Genomic DNA, 22,443 nt, shown 5'->3' with positions numbered 1-22,443 from the left:
CATTCCCATGTCCGTGGTCATTTCATATGAAATAAATCACTCTCCAAGGTAGAGACTATTATTACGTGCCTATAGCACACAAGGAAACTGATGGTGAGGGCAGTTAAATAACTAGATCACACAGCTAGAGTGTGGAAGGATTGCATTTAGTGTTCAGGCTTGTCTGATTCCAAAGCCAATACTATTTCTGTGCGTGCATGCTAACTCACTTCAGTCATGTCTGACTCTTTGCGACCCCAGGCTCCCCTGTCCAGGGGATTCTCCAGGCAAGAATACCAGAGTGGGTTGCCATGCCCTCCTCCAGGGGATCTTCCCAACCCAGGGATTGAACCCGTGTCTCCTACGTCTCCTGCATTGGCAGGCAGCTTCTTTACCACTAGTACCACCCGAGAAGCCCAACACTATTTCTACTGCATGTTTATTATAGGAAGATTAGAAAAGACAGATAAGCAAAAGGAGATGTAGTACTTTCTGATGACAAAATTACTACGTTGGTGGAGTCCAGACTTTTCTATTCCATTCACCTTTCTGAAGCAGTCTGGGAAAAGTAACAAAAAGCAACAAAAGAGGAGAAATTGCCATATCTGATGAAAGAAGGGCAGACCACAATCCCACCCTGTTTGTGAAGACTGACAATGACTGTGGGATTTGGACCAAAGTGCAGAAGGGAACCAAGAGTGGCATGTGCTTCTGCAGCTCCTGAGCAGGAGGTAGAAGTCTCCAGAAGGGTTTTTCAACTCTATGAACCCTTCCTAATCCTGGCAAAGCCTGAAGCCTGCGCAGGGGAAGGGAGAGTCACTGAGATGTATGTGACAGTTCAGAGTTCAGATGAACTGCATGAAGAGACTTGAAGACCCTTGGCAAGAAGTAGGATGTTAAAGTGGCAGGTGAGAGAAAGAATAGATAACAATCAGCCGTTTGGTTCTAAGGGTTCTAATTTTCTCTCTCAGTGAGTCAGAGACTTACTCAAGGAGACACTGAAGAACTGTGATATTCTTAGGTCTTTAAACTTAATCTCCACTCCAAGTCTATTGCTTAGAGTAGAGATATTAATATATTTCAGGGCAGCGCTGGTGACAAAGGATCTAAGATAATCCACAGGGTTACCTGCCTGCCTCAGCTTCCTTCCAGCTCCTGTCCACACACTTTCCTTTAACAAATATCTGTGACAAGTAGCCAGCACGGGACCTACAAAAAGGTTGTGTGAGAAATAAGAGGAAAGAGAACATCAAATGAAAAATAAACAAAGAAAAATACTGGAAGAGTTGTGTTATGAAGTAGGAGAAACTGCTGAACTGACATTTCTCTGTAAAATACACACAAAAAAACAAATGATGACCTTCCTAAAATAAGTCTCAAGATAAGAAATAAAAAGTTCAAAGAAGAGAATAAAAAGTAGATGGAGTTGAGAAAAGCAGTGTCAGAAGAGAAATGAAAGTGGGTGACAGAGAAAAGTGAAGCCACACTATTATAAAAGCTCTACTGGAAATAGCAAAATGTAAACTATTAAAAACATAATCAAGAACTTGTTACACAGGCTAAAGAAGATGTAACAAAATTAAGTAAGAAAGAGTAAGAAAGGATGAAAGAAAAATGGTCAATATGGAAGACAAAGGAAATCCAACTTCTGCGTAATTGGTGTTGCTGAAGAAGAAAGAAAAAGAAATCAAACAAATAAAACAGAAAACAATATTGGAATCTTTAATAGTAGAAAATTAATTTACCTCTAATTCTAGAGGATTAATTAATTAAATGACCCTGAAGTCAAATTAATTTAAAACATATACAAATTTTCTGTCTCCAAGGAAAAATAACATATAGAGACTCATCAACTCTGAGCTATGTCATGGCAACATGAATGAATTGAGGATTAAACCAAATAATGTTATGGATATCCAGGCAAAAAATTTGATGAGCTCTAAGGAGGAAGAAATCAGGCTGGCCTCAAATTTCTGCACAAGGAAGTATTTCCTAATTCTCAGAAAAGAGAATGCAACCTCAGAATTTTATAGATACATTACATATGTATTCAGGGAATGTCTATTTTAAAAAAACATGTACATATATAGTTGAAATTTGGAAAAATGAAGAAATTCATTTGTAATCTCACTCCTACTCTGCCTGTTAAGTACGCATTTCAGAATGCGTTTATGTGCATCCTTTCTCGTGGGATCCTCTAGGATGTAGGCATCGCACCATTATTATTCCCAAGTTGCAGATGGATGAACTCAGTGACTTGACACAAGAATCAGTGGCAAAAGCACTATGCCCAGGCTTCCTGGCCCTCGGACCTGAATCCTCTAGAATGACTCTGTCCAAGAGAACTTTCTGCAGTGATGGGGACGTTCTAGATCTGCTCTGTCCAGAATGACAGACACTCATCTTATGTAACTGTGGAGCACTTGACATGTGGCTCGTGTGACTGAGAACCTGGAATTCTAAATTTAATTTAATTTTAATGAATTCAAACTTACACAGCCACCAGTGGCCCAGAACTGGTATATTTGGACAGCCTAGTTCTAGAGATTTCCTTGGCATTCTTTTCCCTTCTGAAAAAGAAATCTGACCACTTTCCATTTCATCTATCCCCCAACCACATCTGCATCAAATCCTTCCAGATTCTGGCCTCTGGGGTCAATCAGCTTTCACAGTTAGGACCAGCCTTCTGGCTTCTCACCCCAGTCTTCTCGGACTGCAGTCTCCTTCGGGTAGTCCCCCCTGAGGGTTTTAGCTGAGTCATGGCAGCTTCTGCTGGCAGAGGGCACAGGCTGGGGCCGTGAGCAGTGTTTCACCTTGAGCCACAACTCCGTCTATCCTGTGCCATCTCAGCAAATTCCCCTTCCTGAAGCAGAACATCTAGACCGAACGGAGTGGCCAAGGGGCGTACTGATGACTCTTGAGATGACCCAGAAAGTGAGCCTTCGAGAGCAGACACCTCCCCCTACCTCTGGACTCCAGAGGTTAAAATTCAAAGGAACAGGGCCTTGGGTTCATGTGACGCTAGGCTTTACCCAAACCTGCCCTTGAGGGAACCAAAGGAAGATTCCATTCGGCAGACACGCAGACTGACTCTCCCTGTGGCCAGGTGGCTGGTCTGAGTTCACTGAACAGGGGGCCCAGAGGTAGAGGTGGCTCGGACGTGCTGTGTGCCGGAGTAAAACCGACCCCACTGGACCCCGCTCCCTGATCCACTATTTGGACCAGGAACCATGAGATCTGCTCTTGTGCTCCATGTGGCTTCTCCGTGACCTCAGTTTCTGTCCCTGTAAAATGAGGGTTTTTAAACAGAACAAGGACTTCTCACAGAGCATCCTGTGATTCCTAGTAATCCATGAACAACTTGACATTAGATCAGAATTGTGTATGTGTGAGCTCTTTTCTGGGACTTTCCACCCATTAAGACCATTTAGACAAGAGGTCATACATTGGTGACCATGGGTCTGATGCCTTTTGCGGACATGGGTTGTTGTTGGTTTTTTTTTTTTTTTTTGGCCCATACTTTCATTTTAATGAGCAAATAATTTAAAACTGTGAAATGTCACATAAAAGCACAATTTCAAGCCTTTCTTGAAAAACCAGAGCTGGCATCCTGGGCCCCATGGCAATAGTCAGGAGCTGAGCAGCAGTTGCTGTTTTCAAGGGGCCTATACTCCCCACTTCACCAGAGTCCCCACTTCTTCCTGTTGCCCCCATGACATGAAAGCCCAGTGCCAGCTGTAATTTATCATCAAACTTGGTCATTTTTTTCCTGTGTTGGAAGATCAGTTCCCTGTACCCACAGCACTGTCAGAAGTGCAAATCAGACTCCAGAAAAATGAAGTGATTTTCCTTAGGCTAGCCCACTTCACTCATTAAATTGTTCCTTGCACTTGAGGTTGTGATGCCTGATTTAGAGCATTTAGTCATTCATTTGGGCTTCCCCAATGGCTCAGTGGGTAAAAAATCTGCCTGCAGTGCAGGAGACCAGGAGACATGGGTTTGATCCCTGGGTTGGGAAGATCCCCTGAAGGAGGAAATGGCAACGCACACCAGTATCCTTGCCTGGGAAATCCCATGGACAAAGGAGCCTGGCGGGCTACAGTCCAAAGAGTCGGACACAACTGATTGACTAAACACACACATACACATACAATCATTCATTTAACAAATGTCCACTGAGGCCCTAAAGAGAGAGGTGAGCAAAACAGACAAGAACGCTGTTTGCCTGGAGCTTGAGGTCTGGTGGGAAGAGAGCTAATGATAAGTGAATGAATAAATTCTGCAGTCATTGGAAAGTGCTTGACAAGAACGAGGCTGGGTTGTGGGGATCAGATCGTGGACAGTAGAGTGGTCCATGAAGAGGCGACCTTTGAGATGAGGCTGAACAAGGAGGAGTGAGATAGGCAGAGATCAAGGCTGAAGGCCGGGCAGAGGAGGCAGCAGGTGCAAAGCCCTGGAGGTGGGAACCAGCTTGGCCGGCTGAATCACTGAGTGCCCACCACTTATCGTCTGCAGGCCAGCTCTCTGGTCTTGCCTCCAGGCCTCCTGGGAGACTTTTGGTCTCTGGAACTCAGCTCTGGCCTAGAGGACTGCAGGGATGGAGGGGTGGGGGTGAGGGGTAGCAGTACTTATTAATTCCTCACCAGATGCCTGGCGCTCAGCTGGCAATTCTGAATCCAGTTTGCCCACAGGAAGCTCAACCCAGGCAGGGGAGCTACTTTGGGTCACCCCGGCCCTGCTCCAATTCCTAACCATCGAGGCAACGAAACACTGTTGACCCACTTACTGCCGAAGCCCCGTGAGGGCCAACGATCGACTTCCCGGTTCCTGCCATTTCCCTTGGGTCACCCCCACTGGCTGACATGTGCTGGATCTGGAGTCATTTCTCCACAAAAGATGAATGTTGACCTCCTGGCAAGAGCACCCAGAGAGGGAAGAGAAAGTGGGACAGAGTGAGACAAACAGAGGGAGGGAGAAAAGAGGGGAAAGGGAGAGAGAATCCAGGCCTGGGACTCAAAGGCCTTTGAAAGGCCACCCAGGCAGCCCAGAATTTACCAACAGCCCCTCCCATCATATAATGCACAGAATTTATAGCGTTGTACTAAAGGACTGGCAAGATGTCACCCCTGAAGCAGAAGTGCTCGAATATTTACAACAGGTTTATTTACAATAATGCCAAACTGGAAGCACTCCAGTTTCCATTAGCAAGAAGATGTACAGAGAAAGAGTGGTATATTTACAGAATTGAATGCTATGCAGCTATGAACAAGAGAAAACTTCAAACACACACAACCTCCAGGATGAACCACAGACACTACTCTGAGCAGAAAATACAAAGGTCCATTCTGTATCATTCCATTCAAGTAAATTCCCAGAAGAGGAGAAAAAAGCTATAGTGATGGAAATCATGGCCATGTTTTGAAGGGGTCCTGAGGACTGACCTGAAAGGGGCTGAGGGGTACTCTCTCGGGGGATGGAAATGCTCTGTGTCTCTTTTTTTTGAGCTATAGTTGATTTACAATGTTTTGCAAGTTTCTGGTGTACATCAAAGTGATTCAATTATATATATATATTCTTTTTCAGGTTCTTTTCCATTATAATTTATTATAAAATACTGACTATAATTCCATGTGCTGTATAGTAGGTCCTCTATTTTCATATATAAGTAGTTTGTTCTCCATGTCTGTGAGTCTGGTTCTGTTTTGTAAGTTCATTTGTATCGTATTTTTAGATTCCGCATGTAAGTTTTATCATACAATATTGGCCTTTCTGACTTATTTCACTTAGTGTGGTCATTTCTCGGTCCGTGCATATCCCTGCTGAGTAGTATTGCATTGTACATGTTCACCAGATTTCTTTACTGGAAACGTTCTGCATCTTGATTGGGATGGTGATTGTGTGGGTTCATACATTTGTCGAAACACAGACTGTACACTTACAATACATGCATTTTATTGTGTGTAAACTATAGCTCATAAAGCTAATATTTTAAAAATCATGTTTGTTTTTCTCTCCAGTTGTCGCTCTAAAAATGTAGAGGGGACGTTCTTCCCCTATTACCCACGTAGTCCTGAAGACCACGACTGCCCCATCACTCTTGAGAAGTGTTAATAATTAAAATCCTCCAGTTACTTGAGTGCACACACATGATCTCTGCATAGAAAGTAGAATGGTCAGTTTCTGCCATGCCCTTCTCCAGGGGATCTTCCCAACCCAGGGACTGAGCCTGCGTCTCTTATGTCTCCTACAGTGGCAGGCAGTTTCTTTACCACTAGCGCCACCTGGGAGCCTTTGTAATGTTGGTCAGGTTACTTAACCACCCTGTGCCTCAGTTTCCTTATCTGTACAAGGGAGGTAAGCATGGGACCTACTTCCTAAGGCGGTTGTGACAGTCACAACTAAACTGAGATCATGCAGGGACAGTATTTGGAATGGTGTCTGGCCCGTAGCACGTTCTCAGTAAAGGTTGGTTCTTAGTAGTCTTACTATGGTGCTGGTGGTGGTTGCTCTCATATGAATGAGAGCAAGGATGATAGCTTCCAGTTAGATCATTCTCTGGAAAAGAAAAGACAAAATGGAAGGGTGAGGCTTCTGGAATGGGGAAATCGGGAGGGGACATGATGGTCATTAAGAGCGTGTTCTTTGGGGACAGTGGGGGCACAGATGAGAAGTGATGGAGGGACATAGATGGCAGGCCAGGCCAGTGAGCTTCAGAGGGGTTCTTTTGATCTAGGAGTTTGAGAGATTCCAGGGATGCTAGCGATCTAGAGGATGCAGGAATTTGGCAAGGGCAGCCGCGGATCATGCAGAGATGTGGAGTGGTACAGAGTGCAAACTCTGGAGTCAGGCCGCCTTGAGTTCAAATCCTGGCTCTGCCTCAGTAACTTTGAGCAAGACACCTGGCTTATCCCCTTTGCCTCAGTTGTCCCATCAGTAAAATGGATATTAATAATACCTGCCTCCAAGAGGAGCTAAGGAACGGAATGAGTTAATGCATGTAAATTACTAGGAAAAGTACCCGGCCAGTTGTAAGCACTTGTTAGCTCTCGTTATACTCGGAGTCCTTCACATGTTTAAGGGAAAGGAGTTTAAAAATTAGAATTTCTGTTTAGATGTGCAGTTCATGAATTGCAACACCATCATGGGACTGACTTATCTGGGTCACAGCTTCACACGCATGACTAAACCCATGTCTTCTGTAATCCCCTCTGAAAAATAATAGGGCCTCTCGTTAAATGAATTAATACATGTCAAATGCCTGGAATTTAATAAATACTCAAAACATGTTGGTGGTTGTCATTATTACCATAATTATTCTGCTGCATGGTGATGGGAGGCAGGATTGAGAAGGCAGTTCTAAATAGAGCTTCTCAGAGCTCGAATTTTCCAGGTGACCTCAACTATTATAATATTCTTTTCTTTTCGCTTCACACCTTTATCAGGATAACCCAGGTAAGAGGGTTACGCTGGCCTCACAAAATGGATTGAGAGGTGCTCCTTTTTTCCTTCTATTCTCTGGAAGGATTTGTGTAAGATAGATATTATTTAGTCCTTAAACATTTGGTAGAATTACCATTGAAGCCAGCAGGGCTTAGAAGTATTTTTTGTTTTTGTGTTTTTGCAGGGGGATTTTTAATGATTAATTCCATTTCTTTCAAAGTCAATGAAATAGTTTTTCTATTTCTTTCTCTAATAATTGAATAAGTTATGTTTTTCAAGAAGTTTTTCTATTTCCTCCAAGTTATCAAATTTATTGGTATCAAGTGGTTCATACTATCTATTTAGTATCCTTTTGAAGCTGTAAGATTAGATCAGTTCATGAGGGTGGGGATGGAATTGTGCTATGTGCTATGTGCTAAGTCCGACTCTTTGTGACCTTATGGGCCATAGCCTGCCAGGCTCCACTGTCCATGAGATTTCCCAGGCAAGAATACTGGAGTGGGTTGCCATTTCCTCCTCCAGGGGATCTTCCTGACCCAGGGATCAAACCCCAAACTTATGTCTCCTACAATGGCAAGTGGGTTCTTTATCCACTAGCGCCACCTGGGAAGCCTGGGAATGAAATTATAGCTCTTATTAGAAGAAAGCATGTTTCTCTATGCCTGGCACCAAAGAAGGACCAAGTAAGGACGTAAGAAGAAGACAGTCATCTATGAGTCACAAACGGAGTTCTCCCCACAACCCAAGTCTGCTGACACCTGGACCCCAGAGCTTCTGGTCTCCAGAACTGTGAAAAATAATTGTCTGCTGTTTAAGCCACCCAGCCTATGGTATTTGCTTGATTAGACACACATATCTTTTTCAAACTGAAATACCTATTGGCCTGTCAGGTTGTATATAAAACAGGATAGATGTGGCATGTCTTCCAAAGCCAGCAGCAAGCTTTGACAGCAAACAGTTGTATTATTTTTAAACGATGGGTGCATGATGGAGCATGATACCACACATGGGTTGAAGAATGTCAAGTTTGCACCAGAGTGACCTTGACTCCTTGGGGAGTCCATGTTTGTGTTTCTGCCTGGAGGCCCACAACCGTGACTGGAGCCGTGTACTTCTGGCTCACGAGACCCGATGGTTAGATTTTCATGAACTTTGCTAGCTAGTTGTTGAACGTAGACACTATTTAAGGTGAAATTTTATGAACTGGTGTTAAATAAAATATATCAAAACAAAGGTAATAGATAGTCAAAGCTCATCACTTCCTAATTGTGTTACTATTTTGTAAGGTCTTGATGTTATTTACATCTACGGTTATCTACCTCTACTATTATTTACCTCTAACTGTACAGTAGAAATACTGTAGAGTGTTGTGATACTATCCATCTCCCAGCATTCTGTGCCCAGTGATGTAACTTGGTGGCTTCAAATCAGCCATGTGGCGGTATTCACACCATAGGAATCAGTAAACACTACAAATCAGGGCTTGGCTTATTGTTTGGGTGCTTGTCTAGTTTTAAGGTGATGGGAAAATTTAGTAATGCAGATCACACTTAAAATGTGTTGTCTATAGCTGGGACATTGTGAATAGCACAAAAAATGAGCAACTTTTCGTCCAACGTCTTTTCATGCGGATCATTTTTTAAGTCTTTATTGAGTTTATTACAATATTGCTTCTGCCTTATGATTTGGTTTTTTGACCATGAAGCACGAGCGATCTTGGCTCTCCAACCAGGGAACAAACCCACACCCCTCTGCATTGGAAGGCAAAGTTGTAACCACCGAACCGTCAGGGAAGTCCCCTCCTCCAGTATTTGAAAACCATCATTTGATTCAGTAAAGAAGACACACCATTGATAAATGGACTATTCATTGAGTCCATTTTGTCTTAATAATTAATATAAAGGAAAATATAACTAACATTCCAGGTGGCACTAGGGGTAAAGAATTCACCTGCCAATGCAGGAGATATGGGTTCAATCCCTGGGTCTGGAAGATATGCTGGTAGGAAATGGCAACCCTCTCCAGTCTTCTTGCCTGGAAAATTCCTGGACAGAGGAACCTGGTGGGCTACAATCCATGGGATCGCAAACAGTCGGACACAGCTTAGCACACACACATTCATAGTGGAACTAAACTCATTGATCGATGACTTGAGTGACTTCTTAGCTGAATTGAGTAGTAGTTAAGAACTTTTACACACACATACCTGCAGTTTTTCAGAGTCAGTTGTTAATCATTTCCCAGCACACCACTTGAGGAATACTAGGTGGGTAGAGTCTGATAAGGTCACTTGAGTTTGAGAAGAACTAACTATTGAAAATGGTCCTATGATTGGCACAGATTTGCTGGTAAAAGTGCATGACAATGTCCCAGTCATTTTCCTAGTCTCAACTCCCAGTCTGGTCAGGAGTAATGTTTGCAGAATGGAAGACAGGGAGCATGTTGTAAGCACTGTCTCTGAGTTACAAGTATTAGTCATGTCAACAAATACTTTGGGTTCCTACTAAAAGTTCCAGGCACTGCTCTTGGCTTCAGGGATATAATCCCAGCCCTCCTAGAGTTTACATTCTAGTGGAGGAGAAAACCAGTAAGGTATAAAAATCTGCTTTCAGGTTAATTTCATCAGTCAACTTGACCATGCTAAGAGATGCCTAACTCGTTGGTGAAACATTATTTCCAAGTGTCTGTGAGGATGTCTCTGGAATAGATTGCACTTGAATCAGCCTCAATCTGTTTTGTTTTGGATCTTTGAAATTGCATTGTCAAGCTGTCCTAGATTCTAGTAATCAGCTGACAACTTGGTTAAGAGAGTTGGCTCTGGAGGCAGACTGTTTTGGTTCACAGTCATTGCCTCGCTAGTGACCTCCTTGCATCTTAAATTGCCAATCCATCAAACGGTCATATTAATTGCACCTACTTCACTGGGATTTTGTGAGGAATAAACAACACCTGGTACTTAATCACCCAAGGTTGTCGCTATTGTTTAGTCACTAAATCGTGTCTGACTGCTTTGCAATACCATGGACTATAGTCCACCAGGCTCCTCTGTCCATGGGATTCTCCAGGCAAGAATACTGGAGTGGGTTGCTGTTTCCTCCTCCAGCGGATCTTCCCCACCCAGGGATCGAACCTGCATCTCCTACATTGGCAGGTGGATTCTTTACCACTGAACCACCTTGGAAGACCAATAACTCAATAAATATCAGTAACTATCGTCACTCTTTATAGAGTGTGTACCGGGTATTGGACATTGTGCTAAATGCCGCGTGTGGGTGCAGCAGTAGCTACTGGTGCTCTTTCTGCATCCCCTGTGGCACTCACCATTCTGCACAGGCTGGTAGCTTCTTACTGAACCCAGGATGCTCGGCAGGAGCATGTTCTCTGGCTGCTGCACAGGGCAGGCCCAAGTGCTGGGGAGTTAACGCTCCCACGAGCAACCCTCAACCAATGATGACCAAGAGTTGGCTGCTTCCTTGCCTCCCAGGGGGACTACTCTGAGGTCTGATCTACCCTTTCTTCAGGGGTCCTGATCAAGATCGCACTCCAGCTGCCCACAGCGGTAACCGTCTCGTTAATAAATCATCTTGGCTTCCTTCTCTATTTCACTTCCTCAGTGCCCTTTCAGAGCTTTCTAGGCTTGCCCATCAAGCAAACTACTTTCACTTTCACACACTCTCTCTCTTTTTGGCTGTGCCATGTGGCATGAGAGACCTTAGCTCCCCCACCAGGGATCGAACCTGTGCCCCCTGTGGTGGAAGCACTGAGTCTTAACCACTGGACCACCAGGGAAGTCCCTCAAACCGCTTTCACTCTCGTGCGCATCTCAGGGACTACTTCAAAGACAATGGGGGTATTTCATGTGACCTTCACACAGTCCTATAAAATGACAGGTATGGCTCCCCCACTTTATAGTTGAGTAAAATGAGGCTCAGATCAGTGACACCACCTGCTCAAGGTCTGAGCCTTGGGCACGTACCCTCTCCACTGCCTCCCCAAGGAACGTGCCTCGGGGATGGGCCCTGCTCCAGGATCTCTTCTGTCCCTGCCACCCCAAGTTCTGCTGACCCTCCTAAGCCTGCATCTCCCCGCTGCAGGAAGGCCGTTGCCTGTTCGTCATCCTGCTCATGGCGGTGTACTGGTGCACCGAGGCCCTGCCCCTCTCGGTGACAGCCCTGCTGCCCATCGTCCTCTTCCCCTTCTTGGGCATCCTGCCCTCCAACAAGGTCTGCGCCCAGTACTTCCTGGACACCAACTTCCTCTTCCTCAGCGGTCTGATCATGGCCAGCGCCATTGAGGAGTGGAACCTGCACCGGAGAATTGCCCTCAAGGTCCTGATGCTCACCGGGGTCCAGCCAGCCAGGTAAGGCCAGGTAATGGGGTCCAGCCCAGAGGTGGAGAGGCAGAGGGGCCCCGTTCTCGGAGCCCAAACCCACCCTTCCCGCTCTGGTCATCTGATGCAACAAACTCATCATGTCCCACCATCCACTTGTTCAATCATTTCCCAAATATTTAGTGAACCCCACTCTGTGTGCGAGACACAGTGCTAGGCTCTTGGGTGGTTTTCAAAATTACATAAGAATCACTTGGGAGTCAGTTGAAATGCTGGTTCCCAGACCTCACCCAGGGATTCGTGTCCAGTAGTTTTAGAGGGGGGCTGTGTTAGTAGTTCGACTCAGGTGACTTGGGGCTGAATCCTACCTTTCCTGCTCTGGGAGTGACTTACCCTCTCTCTGCTTATAAAATGACAATATGAGAGTCTGTACAGTAAGCGCTGGCTCTGTCATCCTGGTTTTCTATTTACCAGCCAAGGTGACCCAGTGGGTGGGGAGTGGATGGAAAGATGGCCTTGGAGAGACAGGAGATAGGGTCCATTCCTATGGGGCCTCGGGCCTCCTGGATAGGATTCAGACTTTCATTTTAAGAGAATTGAATGGCCTTTAAAATGAAGTTATTGGGTTTTTTTTTTTTTTTTGCAGTTTGCTGCATCTTAAGGCGTCCTTCCCAGTAATGTTATTTAAATGCATAAAGCACATGTAGGAGTTAAAACAACAACAATCACAGCAAAATGAACTTATCCAAATAATGTTTTAAAACCACACAAATCTGTGATAGAAAAAAATTTCTGGTAGAATACCATGTGAACTTCTTTATTAACACAATAAATGATGAGATCTAGCGACAGCCTAGTAATTGTAGTTTTGAGGCTGTAACCAAGTCCCTTATAATAATACTGAACTTTATTGTTTTCATTAATCACTGAAGGAAATGTTCAATTTCTATTGAAGTGAAAGTGAAGGGAAAGTGAAAGTCACTCAGTTGTGTCTGACTCTTTTCGACCCCATGGACTATACAGCCCATGGAATTCTCCAGGCCAGAATACTGGAGTGGGTAGCCTTTCCCTTCTCCAGGGGATCTTCCTGACCCAGGAATCAAACCAGGGTCTCCTGCGTTGCAGGCAGATTGTTTACCAGCTGAGTCACGAGGGAAGCCCGAGAGTACTGGAGTAGGTAGCCTATCCCTTCTCCAGTGGATCTTCCCGACCCAGGAATCGAACCAGGGTCTCCTACATTGCAGGCAGACTCTTTACCAACTAACCTATGAGGGAATATTAGATGTTAGTAAAGTAGAGTTTCATTTACTCCCATCATTTCCATCCTGAATTATATCCATGGACCCTCTGTCTATGAATCTCTGCTTTAAAGAATTCTAAGCTGGGGAGTGACATGACTGGATTGGCATTTTTTAAAAATTCCTCTTGGCTGCCACGTGGGGAGCAAACGAGGATGAGAAGCTGGATGCCACCCAGGTGACTTCCTTCTGGAGGAGGTTGTATTTGACACTAAAGAAAGGATGAGGCTACTATCAAACACGTTTTAAAGTTTGTTGCTGTTCAGTCACTAAGTTCTGCCGAACTCTTTGCGACCCCATGGACTGCAGCATGCCAGGCTCTCCTGTCCTTTACTATCTCCTACAGTTTGCTCAAACTCATGTTCACTGAATTGATGATGCCATCCAACCATCTCAAGCTCCATCGTCTCCTTCTCCTCCTGCCCTCAATCCTTCCCAGCATCAGGGTATTTTCCAATGAGTTGGTTCCTCATATCAGGTGGCCAAAGTTTTGGAGCTTCAGTTACAGTCCTTTCAACGAATATTCAGGGTTTTAAAGTTATAACAATGAAAACAGTATGATACTAGTTCAGAAACAGATTTTTAAAACAAATAATAAATAATCTGGAAGAAATCTAGATCTGTGGGGAAGGGAAGGATTCAATAAATGGTAGATGTTGGTATAATTAATTCATTAAAAAAAAACCTTCTTAGATCTGACTCTGCTTTATCAGTTCAGTTTAGTCACTCAGTCATGTCCGACTCTTTGCGACCCCATGAACCGCAGCACGCCAGGCCTCCCTGTCCATCACCAGCCCCCAGAGTTTACCCAAACTCATGTCCATTGAGTTGGTGATGCCATGCATCTCTTCACATCAGGTGGCCAAAGTATTGGAGTTTCAACTTCAACATCAGTCCTTCCAATGAACACCCAGGACTGATCTCCTTTAGGATGGATTGGTTGGATCTTCTTGCAGTCCAAGGGACTCCCAAGAGTCTTCTCCAACACCACAGTTTAAAAGCATCAGTTCTTTGGCGCTCAGCTTTCATTATAGTCCAACTCTCATATCCATACATAACTACTGGAAAAACCATAGCCTTGACTAGATGGACCTTTGTTGACAAAGTAATGTCTCTGCTTTTTAATATGCAGTCTATACATCTAAATAAATTTAGGGTGGATTAAGAGTTCAACGTAAAGGGAAAAAAAACCACTAAATTTAGATTCTTATTGGTGGGAAGGACCAAGTGATGGCAGGCAGTCTGGGCATCAGGGCATGTTTGGGGGCTGATGAGAAATTCAGCAGAGCCTGAGAAGGGTGCCTGGGAAGAAGGGATGAGGGAGAGGAGGCTGGAAAGACTGTTTAGGGTAAAATAGTGGAAAATCTTGGTGTCAGGGCATCTTTTTTTCTGCAATGGGAGCCATTAAGGATTTGGGGGCAAAGGATAGAAAATTTAGGGTTGGTGCCCCTCCGGAACTATTTTACCCTGGGTACCTGAGGTCAGTTCACTTACATACAGCTAGTCAATTTCCTTAAGAGCTAGAATAAGCATGGTGAGTGGATTTGGTTTCCATTGGTCACTGGCTCGTCCTTGCTGGGCCCTGACTTTCCATCTGTAGACAAGTGGGATGCAAACTGGGACCAGGGGCCCCGGTTCTAGATCTACCCCCTAACTCCCTGTGTCCCCAGGCTCATCCTGGGGATGATGGCGACCACCTCATTTCTGTCCATGTGGCTGAGCAACACTGCTTCTACCGCCATGATGCTGCCCATCGCCAATGCCATCTTGAAGAGTCTCTTCGGCCACAGGGAGTCTCATAAGGACCTCAGCTGGGAGAGTGAAGAGACTACGGGTGAGTCTGTGGGAAGGGACTGGGAGCAACTCCACCAGGGTGGGAGAGTGGGAGGGGGGATGATCAAGCGGTGCCGGGGAAGGCAGAGGGGATGCACTTATTGAGCACCTACTATGTGCCAAGTTCAATAATGAGAGTAACTGAGGATTAGCTAAATCAAACCACGGTACCTTTTTAGCATTTACTATGTACTAAGCAATGAGTTAAACACTTTACGTACATTACCTCCTTGGCCTCTCAAAACAGCCTTATGAAGTAGGTACTATGTAAATTGAAACAACAATGAAATGTACTTCAGTGAGATTGGCAAAAATAAGAAGGCTGGAGAGTGCCCAATGTTGGCAGGAATGGGGGCCACTGGAACTCTCTTTGCTGCTACAGAGTGTGAACGATCGCCCTTTCTTAAGGGCATTCTGCAAATATTTAATCAAATTAAGGGTTCATATACCCTGGAATGCAGAAATTTAGCCCTGAATGCAAGTACCAAAAGTCCAGAAGGAGACCTATGTCATGTGACCGTCTTTAGCACAGCAGCCCCTGTGGTATGCTGGGTCAGGGCCAGGGTTCAGATATGGCCACCACTGCCAGTAATGGAGGAGGTAGATTGTGGAGGGCACCCTCACTGAGCACCAAACTGCTTTCTGGAGGAAAGATTCAGAGAGACATAAAGTTATATAAGGCTTAGCCATTGGCTCAACAGTCAAGAATACGCTTGCAATGCAGGAGCCACAGTGAATGTGGGTTTGATCTCTGGGTCGAGAAGATCCCCTGGAAGAGGGCATGGCAGTACTCTTGCCTAGAGAATCCCATGGACAGAGGAGCCTGGTGGGCTACAGTCCATAGAGTCACAAAGAGTCTGACACAACAGAAGCAACTTAGCGTTCATGCATATTTATATAAATCTCGTAAAACCTAGTTGTTATTGGGAAAGCCAGAATGAGTTATTTTGGTTTGGCCCAAAAGTTCACGGGGCTTTCTGTAACACCTTATGAAAGTGAAAGTCGCTCAGTCATGTCCGACTGTTCGTGACCCCATGACTATACAGTCCATGGAATTCTCCATGCCAGTATACTGGAGTGGGTAGCCTTTCCCTTCTCCAGGGGATCTTTCCAACCCAGGGATCGAACCCATGTCTCCCACATTGCAGGCGGATTCTTTACCAGCTGAGCCACAGCAAAACTCAAGGATACTGGAGTGGGTAGCCTATCCCTTCTCTAGGGTATCTTCCCAACACAGGAATTGAATCGGGGTCTCCTGCATTGCAGGCAGATTCTTTACCAACTGAACTATCAGGGAAGCCTGTAACACCTCCTGGAAAAACCCAAACAAATGTTTGGGCCGACCCAAGAGAACACAATACCACTATGTAAATTAAAAATACTTAAAACACAAACAAAGGAAAAGCTACACATTCGATGCATCAGAGGGGTTGCTCTGAAAAGGATGGAATTGGGAAATGGAGATAAAAGGGACCAAATTAATAAATAAAAAGAGTGGCCTCGTGCAATACAGAATGAGAACCTACTGTGAGCTGAGGAATTAGATTCAGTTAAATCTCAGAAATTGTGTTCTAAAGGCGACAAAACACAAGTGGCTGCTGTATCTTTAAATGACTAAATGAGGGCTCAGAGAGGAGAACTGATTTCCCCAAGTCACACAGCATGCAAATGGCAGAGCCCAGCTTTGCACCCAGGCAGCCTGGCTACAGAACCCACTCCCTTCCTCGTGGAATCAGCAGCATCAGTGAGAACTCTTTGGGCTGCAGATAAGAGGATGTCTGTCTGCAAGTGACTTAAAGAACAAAGGGTTATCTTCCTTGTCAGAGAAGGGCAGTGCCAGGTCATTTCACAGGCACAGGGATGTCAAGACTGTTCACTGGCTTCTCTGTGATTCCCTTGGTCTTCCCTTCCTAATTTCAAAATGGCTGCCATATCCTGTCTGCTTTAAAACGTCTTTCTTTTTGTTTACACAGTTCAGTTCAGTCGCTCAGTTGTGTCCAACTCTTTGCGACCCCATGAACTGCAGCATGCCAGGCCTCCCTGTCCATCACCAAGTCCCGGAGTTCACCCAAACCCATGTCCAGTGAGTCGGTGATGCCATCCAACCATGTCATCCTCTGTTGTCCCCTTCTCCTCCTGCCCTCAATCTTTCCCAGCATCAGGGTCTTTTCAAATGAGTCAGCTCTTTGCATCAGGTGGCCAAAGTATTGGAGTTTCAGCTTCAACATCAGTCCACCAATGAACACCCAGGACTGATCTCCTTTAGGATGGACTGGTTGGATCTCCTTGCAGTCCAAGGGACTCTCAAGAGTCTTCTCCAACACCACAGTTTAAAAGCATCAATTCTTTGGTGCTCAGCTTTCTTTATAGTCCAACTCTCACATCCATACATGACTACTGAAAAAACCATAGCCTTGACTAGATGGACCTTTGTTGACAAAGTAATGTCTCTGCTTTTTAATATGCTGTCTAGGTTGGTCATAACTTTCCTTCCAAGGACTGTCTTTTAATTTCATGGCTGCAATCAGCATCTGCAGTGATTTTGGAGCCCAGAAAAATAAAGTCAGCCACTGTTTACGCTGTTTCCCCATCTATCAGGAGATGACAAGAGTGAACATCGACACTCTAGGAATCAGCGAACTAAGATGGACTGGAATGGGTGAATTTAACTCAGATTTAACTCAGATGTTTACACAGATGTGTTTCAAAAGGTTTTTAAATTGGTATATAAGAGGGCAGAGATTGCAATCTTAATTCTTCCTTTGCAGTTTTAATAATAGAACCCCTACCTTGGCACATGACTGTGCAGAGAAAAGGCTGAATGTCTCAGCTTCCTTCGCAACTAGATATGGTCATGTGATCACGATTAGCCAATGGGGTATGATTAGGAATGGTGTGTGCAGCTTCTGGTCCTTCCCTGCCTGCTTCCTACTCCATCTGGCTGAGATGTGAATAGGATGCTGCAGATGAGAGATGCTACCTGGGACCCAAAGATGGAAGGTGTGCGTTGAGAGCTGAGATGGTAGGTCTGCCCCAGTACCTTTTGATCATTTACCCCAACAAACACAACAAGCCTTATCTATGAAACCACGAGCATTGTGTGTGCTATTTTTTCGAATATACGTGAAAATAATTACCTACCTGTTAAACATCTAAACTCTGATTCATGTACCATCTAAGTTGGCTTCCCAGGAGGCTCAGTGGTAAAGAATCTGCCTGCCAAGGCAGAAGCCACAGGAGACATAGATTCAATCCCTGGAGGGCATGGCAACCCACACCAATATTCTTGCCTGGAAAATTCCAGGAGACTGGGGGCTACAGTCCCTGTGGTTGCAGAGTTGGACAGGACTGAGCGACTGAGCACACAAGCACACACCATCTAAGTTAATCTCATTTACTGTGATACGGGTATTTCTCCATCATGCACTCAAGGGTCTTGCTTATTTTATTTTCATGACAGCCCTGAAAGCTAGAAATAGTTATAAGTCCTTTACAGGTGAGGTTCAGAGAGGTGACATGCTATGTCCAGAATCAATCACATTGTTGATAAAGTAGCAACGCCATGATCTATACAAGGTCAAAGTCTTCCATGTGGGCAGGAAGAGCTGTTCTATAGCAGGGGTCAGCAAACTCTTTCTGTAAATGACAGGACAGTAACATATTTAACCCTTTGCTGGCCATTCTGTCACAACCACTCAACTCTGCCCTTGCACGGAGAAACCATCCATAGATGATATGTAAATGAGTGGGTGTGGCTGTGATCCAATGAAATTTTGCTTGTAGGTGCTGAAATTAAAACCTTGTATAATTTTTACATCACAAAATATTATTCTTCTACCGATTTTTTTTCCATTCACTTAAAACCATAGCTGGCAGGCAGCAGGCAGGATTCAGCCTGTGGACCATAGTATGCAGATCTCGAGCATTCCCTAGCAGATGCCTAGTATTGGCTCAGACAGTAAAGAATCTGCCTGCAATGCAGGAAACCAGGTTTGATCCCTGGGTTGGGAAGATCCTCTGGAGAAGGGCATGGCTACCCTCTCCAGTATTGTTGCCCAGAGAATCCCATGGACAGAGGAGCTTGACAGGTTACAGTCCGTGGGGTCATAAAGAGTCAGACACAACTGAGCAACTAACACCTTCACTCTTCAGTATTGGCTTTGTCAGTTTCCAAACTGTTTCCCCTGAGTCTTGGGGCTCCAAGACACTGCCTCATAGTCACTGTGGGGTGGCAGCAAGTCGTTAACTCTGCTCCTTCTCTCATTGCAACCCAGCTGCTCCCTCTTTATCATACTTTATACCCTGAGCTTCCAAGTAACTGTCTCTGATGTTTGTTGAGCACTTACTTTGTGCTAAGTCGGTCTTATCTTAGGACCTTACCTCTGACTGACTGACATGGAAGTAGTATTGACCTCATTTAGAGGAATAGAAAAGGAGGGAGAAACTGAAGAAGTGGTTGATTGTAGTCCCCAAGATCACATAGTTTCAAAACAGCAGCTCTGGTATTTTGAATCCAGTCTGGCCGACTTTACAGCCTGTGCTCTTCTGTTGATCTACCTCCCACAGAAGTTTCCCCCCACCAAGAGTTTAGTGGCAAAGCGGGGGAAAAAGTGTGAAAGCTGATTATGTGAAAGAAGAAGTAAAACCTGAGACTCAGGAAGGGGAAGGGGCTTGCCCAAGGTCACACACAGCGTCAGTACATAAGTGAGATCCAGAGTCTCTCCCCTTGCTCTGCAGGATGTCAAAGGCAGGAGACCCTGTTGGGGCGGGCGGCGAGGGCAGACATCTGCTTTCATAGGCGGTGGGATCAGAGAGCAGGGATTGGTTAATGATCAGCCCTCAGACCTAAACCAGGTAATTCCAGGGCAAAGAGACGTTGCCTTTCATCCAGTTTCTGTGTTCTGTCCCGGTGGCAGGAGGTGAGGGCAGGGGTAGATGGAGTGGAGACTCTGGTCAGGGGCCAGGACAGGGGCGGGGAGGCTCCTGAAGGCTCGAGGTCCCTGAGGGGAGCCCAGAGCAACAACAGTGAGGGTGATGTGAGCTGCCATTGTCTAAGGACGCCCTGTGCCTGTGCTAAATTTTTCAGACCCATTCCCTCATTTAATCTTCATAACCGTACTATGAAGAAGATCATCCCCATTTTAAAGATGAAGAGACTGAGGGTCAGAGAGGCAAAATGATTTGCCCAAAGCAACATGGTGTGTTAGTTGCTGAGTTTTGTCTGAATCTGGAATCTGTGCTTACAAGCACATGCCAGGACAAGATAGAGCCTGGGGCAGGGCAGGGCTCGCTGGACAAGACCCTGGGGGTCCTCAGTCTTGGAGGGCAGCCCTGCTACTTCTCTGCAGTTCTGTTACACACTTGGCTCCTTGCACTGCCTGGGGGACCAGGGCTGCATGGGTGGTGGCTTCTCCAGCATCCTTCTACAACGCATGCTCTGATTAGATCCTGCACTTCATCCCTGAAGGGGTGGTCCATTTCAGAGGGTGAAACTGGTGCACAAAATGGTGAAGTATTTTCCCAGAGCCCCTCAGCCAGTAAGGGGACCACCAGGCTTTTGAACCTAAACTCTACAACGCTTTCCCCTCATTTTTTCTGCCCAAAGAAGGCTGGCTTGGGACCTCCCTGGGAGTTCAGTAGCTAAGACCATGCTCCCAATGCAGTTTGATCCCGGATTTGCTCCTTGGTCAGGGAACTAGAGCCCACATGCTGCAATTAAAGATCCCTCTAGCCACAACTAAGACCCAGCACAGCCAAATAAATTAACCAAAAAGAAAGAAAAACAGGCTGGCTTGCCACTCATGTCTTTCCTTTAGGAATGCCGAAGATGCCACCATTCCAAAAGCAGTCTTGTCGGCTCAGCTAAGCACTGCCCTTTCCTTCCCTTTTCATTCATGAGGCTGGGAGAGGGGCCTCTTCCCGAGGCTCTTTTCTCATCTATTAAATGAGGACAAAATCTCCCATCTTGTGTATATCATTGTGAAGCGTACAGGAGAAATGAGATCCTGGCACACAGATGTGGGTAATACGTGGCAGTTATACAGATGCCCAGTGTTCTTGCCTGGAGAATCCCAGGGACAGGGGAGCCTGGTGGGCTGCCACCTATGGGGTCACACAGAGTCGGACACGACTGAAGCAACTTAGAGCATACAGTTGCCATTATATAAAAACCAGTATAAGGGTTCCAAGAATCAGAAAGAGTGGGTAATAAGACCCTACATCTCGATTCATATTGAAGTTTCCCATGACTCCTAATTGAGAAGGATTTATTTGTTGATTACCCATCTCCATGGACTCCAACTTCCAAGGGAGCTTATGTCCATCCTTTTCCTTGCTGTGAACTATAGTATTGTTCATCTAGAACACTGTTTGGCATGTAGTAGGTGATCAATAAATGTGTGGAATCTATCAATTAATAAACAACCCAGTTACTGAATTGCTCTAAGCCTCAGTTTCCTAATATATAAAATGGAGAGATAAGTCCTTACTGCCCGAGTGGTTGTGAATGTTAAATAAAGGAACAAGTATACACCTGCCTAACCTGGGGTCTTTGTTCTCCCTGGGGTGCTCTTTTCCAAATTCGACACAAGAACTCTTTTCTAAGGGCCTTCCATGTGCCAAACTTCAAGAACATTTCAGTCATGCTGGGGAGCTTACATTATAGTTAGCTGTTCTAGGTTTGAGCCAGGTAGGTGCCTTTGGAGATGGGGCGAAACTCAGGGGTGGCAAATCAGCAGTCCTGGGAACAAGCCCAACTCTGCCATTAAAAACTCTGCCCCCAAAATTCAACTGGGTCATTATGATGACCCAATGGGTCATCTCAATCCCAACTATGCCCTATCTGTCCAGGCCTGTTTCCCCAGGTGTAAAGAGGAAGGTAATAACCCTGCTCAGCTCTCCTAGGTTGTTCCCAGACTGCTGTAAGATTACAAATGTGAACGTTCAGCTCCCCCTGCCTGATACCAGCTCCGGGATTGTTATTATTTGAATAAGACCTTACATAAGCACCAAGCTCCTAACCAGCCAGTGATTTCTGGACCCAGGGAAGTTACAATCTTTGGAGACTTTGGCCTGTTTTCATGTGGTCACATGGGTCACCGTGGTCACAGGAAGCAAAGGGATGAGGGGCTGAGTAGCACCTTGGTTTTCCAATGTTTTTTTCTACTTCATCTTCACTGACTTTATCATCATCGTTATTCAGTTCAGTTCAGTCATTCAATTGTGTCCGACTCTTTTCGACCCCATGAACCTCAGCACGCCAGGCCTCCCTGTCCATCACCAACTCCCGGAGTCCACCCGAACCCATGTCCATTGAGTTGGGGATGCCATCCAGCCATTTCATCCTCTGTCATCCCCTTCTCCTCCTGCCCTCAATTTTTCCCAGCATCAGGGTCTTTTCAAATGAGTCAGCTCTTTGCATCAGGTGGCCAAAGTATTGGAGTTTCAGCTTCAACACCAGTCCTTCCAATGAACACCCAGGACTGATCTCCTTTAGGATGGACTGGATCTCCTTGCAGTCCAAGGGACTCTCAAGAGTCTTCTCCAACACCACAGTTCAAAAGC

The 22,443-nt window shown here is 45.3% G+C and overlaps 1 protein-coding gene across 2 annotated transcripts in view; it reads left to right on the top strand.

Annotated features, from left to right (window-relative positions):
- The window catches only part of SLC13A3 (solute carrier family 13 (sodium-dependent dicarboxylate transporter), member 3), an 86,162-nt gene that overhangs the window by 16,429 nt on the left and 47,290 nt on the right, over positions 1–22,443 (top strand). For both annotated transcript variants that reach the window (XM_010835053.1, XM_010835052.1), the window contains exons 2-3: positions 11,514–11,779; positions 14,718–14,881. In XM_010835053.1, the coding sequence (XP_010833355.1) occupies positions 11,514–11,779; positions 14,718–14,881 (430 nt within the window). The remainder of the gene's footprint in view (positions 1–11,513; positions 11,780–14,717; positions 14,882–22,443) is intronic.

This window comes from Bison bison, unplaced genomic scaffold (assembly GCF_000754665.1).
Source record: "Bison bison bison isolate TAMUID 2011002044 unplaced genomic scaffold, Bison_UMD1.0 scf7180017864038, whole genome shotgun sequence".
Taxonomy (NCBI): Eukaryota; Metazoa; Chordata; class Mammalia; order Artiodactyla; family Bovidae; genus Bison; species Bison bison.
This window is presented reverse-complemented; position numbering and strand designations above follow the sequence as displayed.